Source organism: Elephantulus edwardii, unplaced genomic scaffold, assembly GCF_000299155.1.
Source record: "Elephantulus edwardii isolate Elephantulus edwardi_28Jun2011 unplaced genomic scaffold, EleEdw1.0 scaffold00431, whole genome shotgun sequence".
Taxonomy (NCBI): Eukaryota; Metazoa; Chordata; class Mammalia; order Macroscelidea; family Macroscelididae; genus Elephantulus; species Elephantulus edwardii.
In genome coordinates, this window is record NW_006400181.1 from 959,802 (window position 1) to 979,154 (window position 19,353).

At 37.5% G+C, this 19,353-nt stretch overlaps 1 protein-coding gene across 1 annotated transcript; it reads left to right on the forward strand.

The window, feature by feature from the left end:
- Positions 1 to 12,311: 12,311 nt before the first annotated feature.
- Positions 12,312 to 13,241, forward strand: LOC102859692 (olfactory receptor 4C46-like). The gene has a single exon (XM_006902585.1). It carries the CDS (start codon positions 12,312 to 12,314, stop codon positions 13,239 to 13,241), a length of 930 nt encoding a protein of 309 aa, XP_006902647.1.
- Positions 13,242 to 19,353: the final 6,112 nt, after the last annotated feature.

Sequence of the window (19,353 nt, forward strand, 5' to 3'; positions counted from 1 at the left end):
CATCAAATTGTGCAACCCTATGATTAACCACCCCCTGACTCCTGCTCATCCTTACCCCTGTGATCCTACCCTCCCCCCTTTAGATCTTCATACACATTCTACAATAATGGTCTTATGCAGTATTTGTCCTTATGGGACTGAAATAGTTCACTTAGTATAATGTAGTCCAGTCCCTCCCAAATTAGGTAGTAATTTACAAAATCAGTGCTCCTGTGTGCTGCATAGTATTCCATCATGTGAATGTACCGTAATTTCTCAATCCATTTAATTGTGGTTGGACATTTGGACTGTTTCCATATTCTTGCTATGGAAACACTGCTTCCTTGTCCTGAATATTGTCAAGAAATTATTATCTCATTCAATATCTAAAATAACCCTATGACATATATCAATATGTTACTTATGTTGTTATTGCTAGGTGCCATTGAGACAATTACAGCTCATAGCAGCCTTATGAACAACAGATCAAAACCTCATCCTGTCTTGCATCATCACCACAAACTCCCCTGTGCACAAGTCCATCGCTACAGTTCCTCTGTCCATGTGTCTCCTTAAGGATCGTCTCCTCTTTCACTGACCCTCTGCTTATCCAATCATTATATGCTTTCCAAGGACAGACCTCTGACAGCATGTTCAATGGATATGCGGCAAAGTGTTACTGTTCTTGCCTGTAAGGAGCACTCTGGTTGCACTTCCTCTAAGACGGATTTAAGACAAGTCGTTGTTTTGGCAGTCCATAGAATATTCAATATTCTTTGTAAACACCAGAACTCAATGCCATCAATTCTTTGGTCTTCATTATTCTTTGTCCAACTTGATGCTTAAGGAGTAATTGAAAACAGTATGCTTGGATTAGACCTATCTTAGTCTTTAAACTGATATCCTTGCTCTTTGGACTTGGAGAGGTCCTTAACAGCAGATCCCCCCCTCCCCCGCCAGCAGGGCAACACTTCTTTTGATTTCTTGACAGCTGCTGGTGTCATGAATGTTGATTGTGGATTCAAGTAATATGAAATCATTGATATTTTAAATAGTTTTTATCTATGTGACACTGCTTGTTGGTCCAGTGGTGAGAATTTTTGTTTTCTTGATCTGAGATGCAATCCATATTGAAAACTGTGGTCTTTGATCTTCTGCACCAGATATTTGATATCTTCTTTACTTTTTACAACGTTCTGGCACATCCATAATGTAGGTTGTTGAAGAGGCCTCCTCCAATCCTGATGCCACATTCATCATCATACAGTCTTCATGTAGTGTCATTTCTAGGATTATTTGCTCAATATATAGATTGATAAGTGTGGAAGAAAGATGCAACTCTAATACACACCTTTTCTGATATTAAAATATGCAGTGTTCCCTTGTTAGGACAACTGTTATTTGGTATATGGAGAAGTTTTGCATGGGTACAATTAAATGTTCTGCGATTCCTATTTACCTTGTTAGCCAGAATTTGTTAAGATCCACACGGTCAAATGTCTTTTTGTATCATCGATAAAACCTAAGTAAACATCTTTATGTTATTCTCTGCCTTCATCCAAATTCCACCAGATATAAGCAACGCTATCCCTCTTTCCACAGCCTTATCTCAATCTTCTTTGAGATCCTGCAAATTCCCTCTCATTATACTTACTTTTCCAGTCTTTTTAAAAAAATAATCTTCAGCAAGAATTTACTTCCACGTGACATTAATACAGTTTGACAGTTTCTACCCTCTGATAGGTCATCTATTTTTTGTAATAGGAACAACTATGGACTTCTTCCTGTTAGTTGCTCAGATAATTATCTTACAAATTTCTTGACATAAACTAGTGAGCACATCCAGGGTTGTGTCTACTTGTTGTTGAATTACCTCAATTGTATTTCATCAATTCCTACATGCTAATCTTTTGCAAAGCCTTCAATGCAATTTGAAATTCATACTTTAGTATCATGGGGTTTTTATCATATTTTACTTCCTAAAATGGTTCCATGTTAATCAGTTCTTTTTGGTACAGGGACTCTATGTATTCTTTCCATCTTTTTTAATACTTCCTGCATCATTCAATATTTTGGCCATAGAATCCCTCATTATTGAAACTTGTGAGTTAATTTGTTCACTTCCTTTAGGTTAAGAAATAATTAATGTATTCTTTCCTTTAGCTTTATAACTCCAGCACTATGCACAGTTCATTATAATATTTTGTTCTCCTCAAACTGCCCTCTGAAGTCTGTTCTTCTCTTAGTGTTTCTTCCCTTTGTTTTTTCATCACTTTATATTCTAGCTGGAGTTTCAGAGCTCCTTCTGGCAGGAAGGCGTCTTGTCTTTCTCTTTTTGTCGTGACTTTTCTCGTTAGACAATGAACACCTCTTTTGATCTTCAGTCCTTGGTGTTAAGTGCATCAAATCTACTCTTCAAATGGTCTTGTAATTCCTTTGGGATTAACTCAAGATTCCATTTTGTCTGATGTGGAATATTTTCGTTTATTTCCCCTTCATTTTGAACTTGCATATGAGTAATTACAGATCTGATCCACAGTCAGCTCCTAGCCTTGTGTTAGCTGCTGATAGGGAGTTTCTCCAACAATTTTACCACCTTGAGTCACTTTTGGTGTTTGTGCAAGATACGGATCTTTGTTTCCATTTTCTGCAAATAGATATCCAGTGTTGCCAGTACCACTTGTAATGGTGGCTTTAATTTCCCAGATTAATGGATTTTACCTCCTTGTCTAAGGTCAGTTGAACATAGGTGAATGGGTTGTTTCCTGGGTTCTCACTGTTCCTTTGTGATATGTGTCTGTTCTCGTGTCAGTACCATGCTGTTTGGATTACTGTGTCTGTAGAGTAGGTTTTGGGATCAGGAAATGTAAGGTCTCCTATTTTGTTCTTCAGTGGAATTCTACTTATCTGGAGTTTCTTTAACTTCCAAATAAAGTTGCTTTTTGCTCTTTCTATCTCTTTGAAGGATGGTGTCAGGATCTGAACAGGGATTGCATTAAACCTGGAGTTTGCTTTGAGAGTTTTAGAATTTTTACAATGTTAATGATGTTGATAGACATTCATGCTGCGTTGTTGTTGTTGTTGTTGTTATTGTTAGGTGCCACTGAGTTGACTAAAACTCTTAGCAACCCTGTGAACAGAGCTGAACCCTTCCTTACCCTGTGCTGTCCTCATCACCTCTGATATGCTTGAGCCTATTGTTCCACTCACTGTGCCAGCCGTTCTCTTGGGACACTTCCTCTACTTCACTGAACCTCCATTTTCAAGTTCTTCATTTATTTTGTGGTGGTAGCAGTTGCTGTGTTATGTGCTGTCAAGTTGCCTGTGATGCACAGTGAACCTATGCACAATTTCTCTGAACCCTGACCAATCTTGAGCCAATTTCACTGTCTCTAACACACTTACCCCCAATATCCCAGTTACTATGTCAATTGATCTCGCCAGGGCTCTTCCTCTCCTGTGCTGTCCCTCTACCTTTCCAAGCATGATGTGCTTCTCCAATGACTGGTCCCTACTGGCAACATGCCCAAAGTATGGGAGACGAAAGTTTAAAATCTTTGCCTCCAAGGAGCAGCTTGGTCTCACCCTCTCCTCACAGAGATTGTTCTCTTAGCAATCCAGGGTTCAGTATGCTTCTCCAGCAACACAACTCAAAGGCATTGGTTTCTCTTCTATCATTCTTACGCATTTCCTAGTCCTCTAATGCAAAGCAAGTAATTGCAAAGATCATAGCTTTGATCAGGCACACCTTAGTTTCCAGACTGACTTCATGCTCTTCAGCACTCTAGAGAGGTTCCTGACAGCAGACTTTCCCAATGCAATTCATCTTTTGATTTCCTGAGTGCTGGTGCCAAGAGTGTTGGTTGGGGAACCAAGCAAACTGAATTTGTTAACAATCTCAATCTCTTCACTGTCTATCATGGCACTGCCAACTGGTCCAGTGGAGAGAATATTTGTTTTCTTGATGTTGAGCTTCAATCCATATTGAAGACTGCAGTCCTTGACCTTCTGCAGCAAATGTCTCGGGTCCTCCTCAGTTTCAGCAAGCAAAGTTGTGTCATCTTCCTAGCGCCGTTGTTGATGAGTCTTCCTCGAATCCTGATGCCACATTACCCCCCCCTAGAGCCCAGCCTCTTGGAAGATCTGTTCCACATATAGAAATAGGACACATCCCTGGCATATACCCTTCCCGATTTTAAACCAGGCAGTGTTTCCTAGCTCTGTTCTGGTGACCACATCCTCAACTAAGAACAATCAAGTGTTCTGGGATTCCCATCCTTCTCAGAATTAGCCACAGTTTGATCCACAGAGTCAAATGCCTGTGTATAGTCAAAGAAACATAGATCGGTATTTCTCTGGTGCTCTTCATCAAAACCAACAACCTGAAGGTATGTGGTTCAAATCCATCAACTGCTCCACAGAAGAAAGAAGGATAATCTCCTGTGTTGTTTCTTGCTTCTGAAAACCCTCTAGAGGATCAGCTATGAGTCACTTAATCGACAGTACACAACAACAAGAACTGGGTATCCCACTATCTAGTGCATAATAAACATTGAAAGAATTAAAATTATGAAGGAAAACTAAGATATTGAATAAAAGAAAAACAGAATTAAACACTAGAGAACTCTTACAAATATTTGTCTACCTTAAGAATTTACTTTAAACTTTAGGAATTTTAGCTAGACCTTGGGGGAAGGCATAGTAGTGAGTTAGAATTCATTTTCATTCCTGCTTAAACAAAAAATTTAAAAATTAGGAAAAAAGTAAAATCAAGATTCTCAATGTTTTACCTTCATATTCTTATCCCAACAAAATTTTATTAACTTGGGGATGTGGCTGTATGTGTTATTCTTCACTATTCATTATTTTTTGTGACACTTCTCACACTAATAAAAACTACTATTCCATTCCTTGCTTCACTTACTCTTTAACTAATATCTATTTTTTTGGAAGCCGCATTGGCATCCACTTCCTAAACAAGATGCCTTTGGAAACTCTATGAGCATTAGAGAAATGACAATAGTTATAGAACAGGGTTCAAATCTTTTGTTCATGGGGTCACTCTGAGTCGTACTCGACCCAATGACACTTAACAACAACAATATATATTTTTAGCCCTAGGAAAATACTATATCTACTCATAGTTTCTGGGTTTCAGTTTAATGTAAAAAGAGACTCAGGTCCATTTGAGAAACTCGTAAGAAAACACAGACTACAATCCAATGTAATGAAGTACCCAGTCAGTCCTTTGAAAGCACATGGAAGGAAGACATAATTTGTAAAGATCTCTAACTGCAGATTTTCCCAATAGTGCAACAGGTCTCCTGACTGCTAGTCCAAAGGGTGTTAATTACGGATCCAAGTAAAATGAAGTTATTGACAGTTTCAGTCTCTTCTCCATCCACCATGTAATGCAACCTTCCAGAGGTAAGATTCTTTGTTTTCTTGACATTGAGATACAATCCGTATTGAAGGCTGTATTCTTTGATCTTCTGCAACAAGTACTTCAAGCTCTCCTCACTTTTCATCAAGCAACGTTGTATCATCTGCATAACATGAGTTTTTGATGAGTCTCCCTCCAATCCTGATGCCACTTTCCTCTTCATAGAGTCCAGCTTCTCCAATAACTGAAGCAATTGAACATACCCTGAATTGAGCCAGGTACATTTTAGTCTTTAAAGTAACATCCTCATTCTTTAGCACTTTTAGGACATTCTTGGCAAGAGATTTTCCCAATGTAACACATCATTTTATTTCTTTCATACAAAGAGTAATGAAGTGAGCTTAAATAGTAAGATGTGCCTGTTTCAAGCCATAGTCTTTCTAATCACTTGCTATTCATCAGATAGCTGAACAATTAATAAGGATGACGGGAGAAGAATCGATGCCTTTGAGTTGTGGTGTGGGAGAAGAATGATAAATATCCCATGGACTGGCAAAAAGCCAAACAGATACATCTTGGCAAAAGTGCCACCAGAGTGCTCCTTGGAGGCAATGATGGTGAAGTTTCTCTCACATACTTTGAGCATATTATCAGGAAAAACTGTTCCTTAGAGAGGGACACTGTATTTGGAAAAGTGTAGTGAAAGAGAAGAAGCCCCCTCAACAAGATGGATTGTTATCAAGTCTGTGGCAAGGGTTCAATTAGTTCAGAGACAGTAACAACAGCACAGCTCAGATCTGTTATTCGTGGAGTCTCTGAGTTGTTCTCAATTTGATGGCACTTTACAACAATAATAAAGTGCTAATTATCAAAGATACCAATTTAAAGACTATAGGTTTCCTGTTCTTAGTATCTTTATTTGTTTCATACACTCATGAAAGTTGGACAAGGAGTAAGCATGATTGAAAAAGCGTTGTTGTCTTTGAACTGTGTGTTGAGGAAGAGTATTTTCACATACCATGGACTTCCAAAAGAACATACAAAGCTACCTTCAAAGAAGTGCAGCCAGAGTGCTCCTTAGAAGCAAGGATGGAGTATCTTGTCCCTCACATTTTTGACATGTTATTAGGAGGGATCAATCTCAGAATAAAGACACACAGTTGGAAAGGTAGAGAATCTCAATTAGTCAGATTCACATAGAGTCTCCAGCAATGGAATTAACCACAGCGAAACATGTGAGGATGACTTATCATCAAGATGGGTTTCATCCTGTTGGACAAAGCTCCGAGTTAGTGGGAGCTGACCCACGGGCACCGTATATAACAGTCTCAATCTATTTATAGCACATACTAGCAAGTGTGAAGAAGTTCACTGTCAAACTGTATACTCTTAGATGTAGCTTCGTTCATCTACAAATACTTATCAGCCTATATATCTATCTGTAGATTAATGTCTGTTATTACTGATTTCATTTTTAACATTGCCTCCATCTCAAAATTAACCAGCCAGTCCATAAACTCAAAATACATACTATGACACAGCACCTCCTTATTTTTCGTTATCACCAAAGACCTACCTCATCAACTGTGTTTCAAGCTCACTTTGCTTGAACTCACAAACAATCACTACTGGAAAAGGTTAAGACTAATAAAAATAAAGAGCTTCCCTTTATAAGATGACTCAAAATGCAAACTACAGATCCATGCTATTCACACAGCATTTCATCTTCTTAACAATTAGTTTTGACACAGAAAGGAACCATCACATGTTTCAGTTTGAAGTACAGGGAATACAAATCCCTATTCAAAAATGAATGTTTCTCCCAGATGTCTCACTAGAATACACGCTTTGAAGGCAAAGCCTTTCTGTCAAAGGAGATAATTTATTCCTGGGAGAAAAAAGAACCAGCTACAAGTCCCTAAACCTTAATGGAAACCTCTTTAAATATTTATGCAATGTGAAGTAGAAATGTGTGGCCTTTTTGGGGGGGATTTTCTTTGACCATTCCCGAGGAAGATTCGCCATGCATGGAGTCACCCATTTCAATATGAATCTCCCACACTTTTTGCCTCTTGCCCTGCAATACTAGAGCTGTGAATGGAATTTTTCTTTAGTGTTTCATATGCATCAATTTTAAATGCTAATCCAACTTTCAGGGATTTCTTTCCTAAAAGGAAAAGTTTCATCTCATAACAACACTTTCTCACTTTTTAAATCTTTTTTTGTTGATTTAAAATTATTTGAATATACTCTGGTCAAGCTTTTAAATTTCACACAGTAAGTGCAGCTAGGTCTGGAAAGGACTCAGAGCTGGCCCTCCAGTGAGTTTTCAGATGCTGTCCATTATGCAAAAAGAAGGAGATTGCCAGTCTTTCTCCTAAGGAGCAGCTGGAGGATCAAATCAGACCCGACTTCTTTGAATTGGCAGCACAACTCCCTACTTGCTAAAACACAAGAGCTCTTATTTCAGGAGATCAGCTCGAAGGTGGAATTATTCCCAAACGCTTCTGAGCATCGTCACGCTCGACTATGAAAGCCACTGAGGTAAGTTTTTCAATCAACAGTGTTGCTTCTTTCATTAAATATGGCAACATTTAGCGTAGCGTAGAGATAAAATTATTCCTCAACATTTTCTAAACACAGTAGTATATTTTTATTAATTAATTAGAGTAAAGGTTTAAAAATTATATTAGTTGATCATCCAATCTCTCCTAGGTGTTTTATAACAATAATTATTATATAGTAATTTAATTAATTACAGTGTCTAACCAATCTCTTATGTCATATTGTCATTCTCTTCATTTAACTTGCTATTTAGTTGTAATATGTTATCTTCATCCAAATTCGTCAAAAGATATGAGTAATCTTCATTCACTTTATTTGACAGTTGATTTACTTGAGGCCCATTGAGATTAAATAATGTGTAGGAATATATCTCAATCATTAACTTTAGGCACCATACTTCTTTAAAGACCTGTTTTACTAATCCAGCCTAGCCATTGTGATGAATCAAGGAGTAAATATAACTCTCACAAAATGGCACAAATACAAATACTAAATAACACAAACTATCTGATATATAATGTAAAAACAAACACAATCATTTCGAGGATCACATCATAGGAATAATGTGAGTCTCTACCTACTTAGAGAAAAAGCTGGAGATGATTCCTTCTTCACTTATAGCATGGCTGGATTTGTCTCTAAAATATCTACTTATATTTCTCTGTATAGAAGAAGCATCCAAGATAAGAGCAAACATATTTCTTGAAAGATAAATTCTCCAAATCATTAATAGAGATGACAAAGTGCTTTATTTAGCAAATGAAAACTATGAGGCTTCTTGATATTAAACAATGTATAGAACTATAAATGAGCTATTTACTATAAAGGATAATTAACAAATTGTGAATTAAATACAATTCCACAAGATGAGACAAATAGTTTTACTAAATTGTACAAATGACCAGGTGTTTAGTATCAGAACTGACATAGGGAACTCTTCCTGGAATCAAATGCTGGGAGACAATATATGGCTCTGGCTTCCCTAGAGATGAATTTAGAGATGACTCTTTTTAAACTTTTAGTATGGTTAGAAACTGCTCTGCTCTTGATCTAAGTTTCCACTCTTTTTCTATCCTAACTGTTCACATAGTCACAAAAAGGGAGGTAAGCCCTATGTCCCTAGCAGGGTTCTAAATGTGATCACATGTGTCTTTTCAATGCACTCCTATAATCAGCAATATGCGTGACATTGTTACCTTCCCTGTACAGATCAGGAAATGTAAGCTGGGAGCAAACATACCCCCAAATTAAAAGAAGATTCCAGTGAATGATTCAAGAGCTGATCTTTCTGCTTCTAAATTCAATACCTTCAAAATTTAACAGGCAATATGAGTAATTTGTAGAATGACGTGGTGGCCCATGTTTCAGAAGGAAGGTAGGGAGGAAAGAGTGAGGGAAAAAAAAGAAGGCCTTCATCAATGGAGATATGTACACCTATGCTCATAGAAGCAGCATTCACAATAGCAAGAAAACAGAAATAACGCAAATGTCCATCAACAAACAAATAAATTGAGAAGTTGTGGCACATTCTCACAATGGGATATTATGTAGTACTAAAGAACAACAATTTCATAAAATACTATACACATGGGAGAGTCTGGAAAACATGATGCTGAGTGAAATGAAATAGCTCAGTCATATAAAGACAAATACAGCATAAGAACAGGATTGTGAAAATAGGATAAATGCACAAAATGTGTAGAAATGTTCAAAAGGGGAAGCAAAAATAGGAATGGGATAAGAGGAGAGCAGAGGTTAGTGAATAGATGGACAGATGAAGGAATAGGAAAGATTCAAGGGGGACTTGGAGAGACAGAGTGAGAATAGGCACTGATAAAAAATAATTCCTTATATAAGAGTGTATATGAATACAGCACAACGTACATGAGTAAAACACAATGTATATAAATGATTACATGCAAACCAATAACAAAAAACCCCAGAAGTTCTTCAATGAAAACCGCAATATATGACTATGTGTCCTTAGTATTTGGAAATCTATGATTATATATTATATATACATTTGTGTGTACCTGTATATAACTATATGCACATTGTTTAATATCAAGGAACCTCATGTGTCTCATCTTTTGAATAAAACATGTTATATTATGTGTGTATGTATAGATTTAAACATATACACACATACACATATTATTTGTTGCCATTTACCATTGAGTAGGATTCAACTCATAGCTGACCCTCCAGGGGATTTTCCGAGGCTGCAAATCACATGGGAAGAGATTGCCCATCTTTCTCCCTAGAACAGCTGTTTGATGCAGTTTATCTTTGGGTTGACAGCATGACTCCTTACCCACTAGGCCACCAGAGCTCCCATATACATATGTGTGTGTCTTTGAGTGTGTGTATAGTGGTGGCTTAGTGGTTGGTACAAAGTCACCTTACAAACTCAAAGTCAAGTGATTTGAGTCTATCAGCTATTCCAAAGGAGAAAGATGAAGTTTCCCCTTGTGCATTTTACAGCTTTTGAAAACTCACCAAACGGTCATCTATGAGTTGATTCCAGCACAATGGCACATAACAAAAAAGATCTATATCTATGTATAACCTAGGAGCTCTGGTGGCCTAGTGGCAAAAAGCTGGGCTATAATCCTGAAGGAATGCAGTTTGAGCAGCTCTGTGGGACAAGGATGGGCAATCTCCTCCCATGTGATTAACTGCCTCAGAAAACCCACCAAGGATCAGTCCTGACTCTATAGGACACAACAACAACAACAATATACAACATAAGTATTTACTTTCAAGACACTATGAACAAGCCATAGCCAGTCATTTTCAGTTAGTATGACCATTGTTAGGGAGTTCTGGTGTCACAGATCGCAGGCACTACTTACACACGGCAGCACCACTCCGGCAGTTCAAATCCACCAGAGGCTTGCACTATGAAAAAAAAAAAAAAGATGAACAGTGTCCCATGCAATTTAAACCCCCTAAAATCCATTGCTGGGTCATCTATAAGTCAGTTCAATTGCAATGGGAATGAACTTTGAGTTTCGATATTATCATGGCTATAATTATGAAGCTTAGTTTCTAAGATTGATCCCTCATTTGCAAAAAGGGTGAAACAGTATAAAGACACATGTTGTTTTCTAAAGATTAAAAATAATATGGGAACCTCTCCAGAGTTCTGAGAAGCAACAAATCAGTCTAGAGACTAAGGTGCACCTGATTCAGGCCATGGTCTTCGCAATGATTTGCCATGCATCAGAGAGCTGGACAATGACTAAGGATGACAGAAGAATCAATGACTTTGATTTATGGTGCTGAAGAAGAGTCTTGAATATACCATGGACCATCAAGAAAATTAATAGATATGCTGGTGCTGGAGAAGAGTCTTGAGCATACCATGGACCACCAAGAAAGCAAATAGGCCTGTCTTGGAGAGGGTGAATGCAAGTTTTTCCTTGGAAGCTAAGATTTTCAAGCTCTGTCTCATGTACTTTGGGCACTTTTCCAGAAGGAATCTGTTCTTGGAGAAGAACATCATGCTTCGAATGGTGGAAGGACAGCGCAGGAGAGGTAGACCCCAGATAAGATGGATAACTGGGGCAAAAGGGGTAGGTGTGTCAGAGCAAGTGAGATTGCCTCAGAACAGGGCAGGCTTCAGAGTTGCTATACGTAGGGTCACTATGAGTCACAGGTGACTTGACAACACATAACAATAATAACAACAAATTATATAAAGGAATATACGAACCTCATAGTACCATATTTATGACAAGTTATTAAGCTGTGTATATTATAATTGAGTCCAGAGAGAAAGCATTATATGATTTTTCACAGTAGCTCTTAGATCTTTTCTTTTCATCACTGTTACCCTTCACATCATTTGTCAACAAGTATAAATATTTTGCTGGCTGGTCATCCTGTTTCTGTCTTGTATCAGCTTCCCGATCTTTGTGAAAGACACCTAAAAACCTTATGAAATTAATATTCCAGATTTCCCCAAACATTTCATTATTCTTCCACTTAACTATTTCCTAAATAATAAGGAAAAGTCCTCTGCTTTACACACATGACCTTCATTCATCTCCACACTCAGGCTTATCCACCACTATGCATAATGTCACGACTTCCAATAGAACTCTTAGTTTTCTCTATGCCAAAATTACACAGATTTACTTCAGCCTACTTGTTCAGACAAATCCCTTATATCTCAGCAGGGGCGCTTTATCTGAGCTGTCTTCAAGAATCCAGAATCTATATTTCCATCTTTTAAAAAGACAGAAGAATGGGGAGAAACCTTTAATAATTCACATATGAGCAAAAAATCTCATTAGTTATCAATATACTCAGTGTTGAGTTAATAAAATGGGTTGTTCTTTTTAAATTTTCAGATAAAGTAATCAGCCACATAAAACACATGGAAAGGAGGAACAACGTGACAGAGTTTGTTCTACTGGGACTCACAGAGAATCCAAAGATGCAGAAAATGATATTTGCTGTGTTTTTTGTCGTCTACCTCATCACTGTGGTAGGAAATGTGCTCATTGTGGTCACCATCGCTGCCAGCCCATCACTGGGATCCCCCATGTACTTCTTCCTGGCGTATCTCTCCTTTATTGATGCTTGCTATTCTTCCGTTAATACCCCCAAGCTTATCATAGATTCACTCCGTGAACGGAAGACAATCCTATTCAATGGATGCATGACTCAGGTCTTCGGCGAACATTTTTTTGGAGGTTCTGAGGGCATCCTTCTAACTGTGATGGCTTATGACCGCTATGTGGCCATCTGCAAACCCTTGCATTACACAACCATCATGAACCGGAGAGTGTGTGGCCTGCTAGTGGGAGTAGTGTGGATGGGAGGTTTTCTTCATGCAACCATACAGATACTCTTCATGTTTCGATTACCCTTCTGTGGTCCTAACATCATAGATCACTTCATGTGTGATCTGAACCCTTTGCTCAATCTTGCCTGCACCGATACCCACGCGTTAGGGCTCTTTGTTGCTGCCAACAGTGGGTTCATCTGCCTATTAAACTTTCTCCTTCTGATGGTCTCTTATGTAGTCATTCTGCAATCCCTAAGAAGCCACAGCTCAGAAGGGCGGCGCAAAGCCCTCTCCACGTGTGTTTCTCACATCACAGTGGTCGTCTTATTCTTTGTGCCCTGCATATTTGTGTACATGAGACCTGCAGCCACTTTAGCTGTTGACAAAGCAGTTGCTGTGTTCTATACCATTATTACACCCATGTTAAATCCTTTAATCTACACTTTGAGAAACACACAGATGAAAAATGCTCTAAAGAAATTGTGTAACAAAAAAGCTATTTCAGATGATGAGTAAGTATCTCTAAAGCACAATGATTCTCCTGAGTAGAAAGTTAAGAGAATATTATTTTCCTGCAAGTACTATGAATGAAATAAGAATAAAACTAATCACTGCAATTCAGATTATCAATTTAACAGAATGGAAATATTATAACAAAAACTCAAAATTTATCAGTAAAGTATATTTTTCTATTTAGAAAATTCAATCAAATCAAATCAGTTTAGTTAATTAAAGTAAACCAATCCACGTAAATAAATGAAGATATTTTCCATCAAAGTTAAGAAATAATAAAATATATTAACATTGAGTAAAACTAATATGATTTAAAAGAAAGACACTGCTATTTTATTCATTTTACAAGCAAAGATCTGATGACAAATTATGAAATGTAGAACAGTAAGTTGAAGAGTTAGGGGCAAAAATTGCTTATTTCACAGATCTTTTTCCTATATTCTGTGATACACTGCAGAGTAATAATGTTGGAAAAAATCAAATCATTGTTGTTGTTGTTGTGTGGCATCAAGTCAGAACCAACCCACACCTGACCCTCTGGTGGATTTTCGGAGTCGGTTAATCACGCAGAAGGAGATTGCTCATTCTTCTTCCATAGAGCTCCTGGCGGATATGTGACACACATTGAATACACTCCATTACCTACAATTACAAATTTAGTAATTTTTCACTAGTTAATCTGCTAACATTTAGGACAACTCATAGTCATTTGTTGCCAACTATATTCTAATGGCTAACTTTTGAGGGCTATGAAAACAATCTGCTTCAGATAATGAAGATTAGCCCCAAGTTCCTTGTGGACTTCAAAATAGTTTTATATTATTCATTTGACCCAAAAGGAGCAGTATTCAAAAAATAACACTTTAAAACGAAATGAAGATTTCCTTTTTTAAATATTCAGTCAGTCTCTAGACACAGCAGTTGCTATATTATAGCATAAGATATGGTGAACAATAAATATTGCATAAATAATTATAAGTATACTAGAAGATGAAAATTGCATAAAAGTTAAATATTTAAAACCCAACAACAATCATAGTAGACTCTAAGGAATTCTTTCCTTATTTTATATGATTCAGACTCTAAGGAAAAATCCCATTGGATCTCTTGGGAGAATCAGAATTTGTTTTTTTATAGTTGTTTAAACCACGGCACGAGAAAGAAATGAGACAGGTTCTCAGCATCCGAGCAAACATTTTTCCTTGATATTTCCATGCTCTCTTCTAGGTTTCACTATTTTATGAAAATGTGTATATTATGTTTCTCTGTTCATTGATTTACATTGTTGTAGCATTTCATTATTAAAAACTGTTTTGAAAAATTATGATTTGTCTTTACACAGAGCAAATTACAGATAGATATAAATATTCAGAAATAGATAAAGATATAAATATAGACATAAATACAGTAATATATATTTCTTTTCTAAGTTTCAATACTTCATTCATTAACCAACATGTATTTTTTAACTGAAGAAATGCATTAGACAATATTTTCTAGTATATTCACTAGAAAATAAAAGAAACAGAATTCCTACTTATAATCTATGGAAAGACTCTCAGAAGAAATAAAATCATAACACCATATTATAAAATACCAAGGTAGTAGAAACGTACTGTCGTATGGAAGCAGACGAGAGGAAGACACAATGGAGGTTTGGGAGGCAGAAAACACCTAAAGAAAAGTCATCAAAACTAGGCCCTACTCTTTGAAAAGTAAAAGAAAAATTCTTAAAGGGGGGTGGTGGGCAGGGAGAAAAACACAACAATGAATGAATGGAAATCCAGTCTCTGTAAAAGTTCATTAAAATTAATTTTTAAAAAAATGAAAAACAAAAAACTAGGCCCTAAAGGAAACAAAAGAGTCTACAAGCTCATTAGGCATTTTTAAGCTGGAGGATAGCTAACAAAACTAGGAGGTAAAAAGAGTTTGAAATATTCAAGAAACCTGAATAACTCTATATTTTGATAGTTATTAAATTATCTTTTTAAATTATCAATTGTTTGTTGAATCCAAGTGCATATAAGGCACCATGCTAGGCCCTGAACTTGTAAAAGATAAACAGTAAGCAGTGAAGGTCAGAAGAAAAGACCAGGGAAAATAAAAAAGAGTCTTAAAAACAGAAGAAAATTTAAACATCCTTAACAACAACAAAGAACAGTTTAAGGTTCCAAGCCTGTAATAGGTCAAGGGTTAGATCTGTTTTTCATTGAATTGCTGTGAGTCATGGAGTTCTGTTGGCGAGTGGATAGAAAGTTATGCTACCAAGCCAGAAGGTGGGTGATTTTCATCTGTAGCACTTCAGGACTGGTTTTATTTGTTTTTCATTAAACATTCTTAAAAGTAGTATAGCACTGGTCTGTCAATTAATTGTACAGAGGTAACTTGTAGTTATTGTGATGCTAAACACTGTGACACTTACATGTTAAATGCAGTAACAGTCACCCATGGTGGACAGTGGTGGAGCTTCCCAATCAAAACAAGCTTGGAAGCAAGAGTGGCTTCCACTTCTGAAATAGCTTGCCTCTGGAAATTCTATGAACTTAGAGAAATGATGAAAGTTATGCAAGTGTTCAGGTCTTTCGTTCATAGGGTCACTATGAGTCGTCTATGATTCAACAGTTCTTAACAACAACTTAACAGGTGCAAACATTATTGATATTTTGGTATATAACCAACTAGGTTTTTGCCATTAACATGCCTAATTTTCATGTTTTTAGAAAGGCAAATCTTCTACTCATTATGGAACCACCTTGTTTCATAACATGTTAAGTTGGGGGGGGCTGTTTATTTTAAATTTATGTTAATGAAAATTTACAGAGATAACATGTTAAGTTTTAAAGTGGTTGAATAACTTAATCTCCCAAAGAAGTATCTTACAGTCACGTTAAGTCTTAATGTGAGAAAACACTGGGGGCGGGGGAGAATTGTTAGTAGGTGGTATGGCTCTATTTGAATTTTAGAACAATGGCTTACTTCATGGGAACAAGAGTAGAAACAGGGTGACAGCTAAGAATTTATCATAACAATTTAGCTGTGAAAGGATGATGGCATTGGCTTTGGCAGTGCCAGTGAGTACGCAAAGTGTGAAGGACACTGTTGTGTCTACTACATGTCTTCTTACCAAGGGCAGTGCAACCTTTATTCAGTTGCTGAATTTGGATAATAGGTCACAAGTAAAAAATAGGAGTTACATTCATCACCAAAAGACCACTCATAACCAATAACTGCCCACCACGAGGTACAAAATGGGCTCATGTCCATTACACAGTGGGAATCTATGAATGCCACTGACCACAGTTGATGTAATTTCTTTCCTTACAACAATCAGCTTCCCTCACTCTCCACCTGATAAATCACTTTCAGCTCCTCACTTCAGGCTATCCGTGTAGGGAATTCAAACTTCTTGGAGAAATAAAAATTCAAGACATGTTTAGGAAAGAAGAAAGAGAAAGAATAAATTTGCAATGAGGTAAAAAACTCAAGAGGGGGAAGCCAAGGACAATATAAGATAAGGGGTGATTACAATATTGTTAAAGAAAAGGAAGATGCAGAGAGACACAGAAATGCAGCAAACATCAGACTCTTAGACAATCAACATGAACAGCCAACCACAGGTGAAAGGACTGGTCACATGATCATGCATTGTTGTTGATTGCCTTCAAGGCAAGCACGACTCATAGTGACCCTATGAACAAAAGGCCTGAAGCCTTCCTATCATAAATGACTATGCATAGCTCCAATATACGGTATTCTTATAATACTAGTGTGTACTGTAAATATGCACATGCATTTCTATGTATAAAGTATAGAAAACAGGATGCAATAGTTTACAATCTCTGTAAACACAGCCAAGCACCCTGAGGAAATAGGTTACTGTTTCTGTGGCCTTGGGATCATGTTGCCTTTGTTAAGGGACATTGAGTAGACGACACTCATAGTGACCCTATGAGCAACATACCTGAACCTGTTCTACCACCATGATTTCACATCACATGGTCAAGCCCATTGCAGCAATAACGGTGTCAGTCCATCTCACTGAGTCTTCCTCTCATTCACCCATCTTTACTTTTCCAGCACGATGTCTTTTTCTAAGGACTTTCTCCTCCTGACAATCTGCCCAAAGTGTGTGTGACAAAGTTTCACCATCCTTGTCTCTAAGAAACACGCCTGGTTGCACTTTCCCCAAGAAAGATTGTTCTTTTGATGGTCCACGGTACATTCAATATTCTTTAAGAACACCACAATTCAAAGGTAGAGATTCTTCTGTAATCCTTATTCATTGTCCAATTTTCAGATGTCTATGAAAATACTGAAAATCCCACACCTTGAAACCGGGGCACCTTGCTCTTTAAACATCTCTTTGAGGGAGCTCTGGTGGCCTAGTGGCAAGAAACTGCACTGCAATCCCAGAGGTATGTGGTTCGAATCCACCAGATGCTGTACTGGAAAAGGAGGGACAGTCTCCTCCTGTACCAGTCAGATCCGAGTTGACGGTGCACACAAAAAATAATAATAATTTAAAAAAATTAAACCATCTCTTTGGTCTTGGTCTTGTACTTCTCAGCAAAGATTTTTGGCAATATGACAGACTTTTGGCCCAGTGGTGATAATTTTTGTTTTCATGACTTTGAGATAAAATCCATATGGAAGGACTAAGTCTGGTCTCCTTCAGTAAGTGCTTCATGTCCTCTTCAGTTTCTACAAGCAAGGTGCTGTCAACTGCATAACACAGGTTGTTGATGACTCTTAATTTTAATGCCACATTTTTCTTCATATAGTTTGTTGTTGTTATTATGTGCTGTTGAGTCGCCTGTGACTCATAGTGACCCTATGTACAACAGCCCTAAGCCGTGTTCTATCCTGTGTCAATCCCACTGTCTCTGACACACATAACCTCATTACCCCAGTCACTGAATCAATTCACCTCATAGAGGGTCTTCCTCTCCTGAATTGTCCCTTCACCCTCACAATCATGTTGTCCTTCTCCAAGGACTGGTCCCTCCTTGCAACATGTCCAGAATATGCCATATGAAGCTTCAGAATCTTTGCCTCCAAGGAGCAGCCTAGTTTAACCCTCTCCAAGGTAAACCTGTTTGTTTTCTTAGCAGTACATGGTAAACTCAATATTCTTCTCCAATACCACAGCTCAAAGGCATCAATTCTCCTTCTATCCTCCCTAGTCATTGACCAACTCTCTGATGCGTAGCAAGTGATTGCAAAGACCATGGCCTGTATCAAGTGCACCTTAGTCTCCAGAATGACACCATTGCTCTTCAGTACTTTGGAGAGGTTCCTAACAGCAGACTTTCCCATTTCAATACATCTTTTAATTTCCTAGCTGCTGGTGCCAAGAGTGTTGACTATGGAGCCAAGCAAACTAAAGCTGTGAACAATCTCAATCTCTTCACCATCCATCCTGATGCTGCCAGTTGGCCCAGTGGTGAGAATCTTTGCCTACTTGATATTGAGCCTCAATTATTTTCTCAACATATATATTGAAAAGGTATGGAGAAAGGATACAATCCTGATGCACACTTTTACTGATTTTAAATCATGTAGTATTCTCTCAGTCTTCATTTGAAACTACAGTCAAGGCCGATTGACATAAGTCTACAAAGATAACTACTTTGAAAAGATGGGATTTTAAAACCTGAGAACATCCACCTAATATGCAACAGTTAATTTTTTATCTGTACTAATTAAAGATGAGTTAAGAAAAGATGTACTGAAAAAAAATTGTCCAAAGATATAATGGGTCACACAAATTTCAACTTTCACTATTTTAAGACCAGAAGAATGAGATGATGCCTGACTACCACTGGCAACCATTCAAAATGAATCACTGTAAAAGAATGGGAAAGAATAGAGAGTAAAATACCTAACAAAACTTGAACAGAAAAGAAAAGGCCAGGCTTTCTGGTCCAATACAGACTGCCCCAAAACGATATCCCTTATTCATCCTTCAAATCCAGAACAAAAGTCAACTCTGTGTATCAACTTTAAACCAAACAGTTGTTGTTGTTGCTGTTATGTACCGTCAAGTCATTTGCAACTCATAGCGACCCTATGTACAACAGCCCTAAACCCTGCTCTATCCTGCGCCAACCGCACT

Bases quoted from the DNA above. Each gene is read 5' to 3' on its own strand.
- LOC102859692 (XM_006902585.1), top strand. From the start codon at position 12,312: ATGGAAAGGAGGAACAACGTGACAGAGTTTGTTCTACTGGGACTCACA.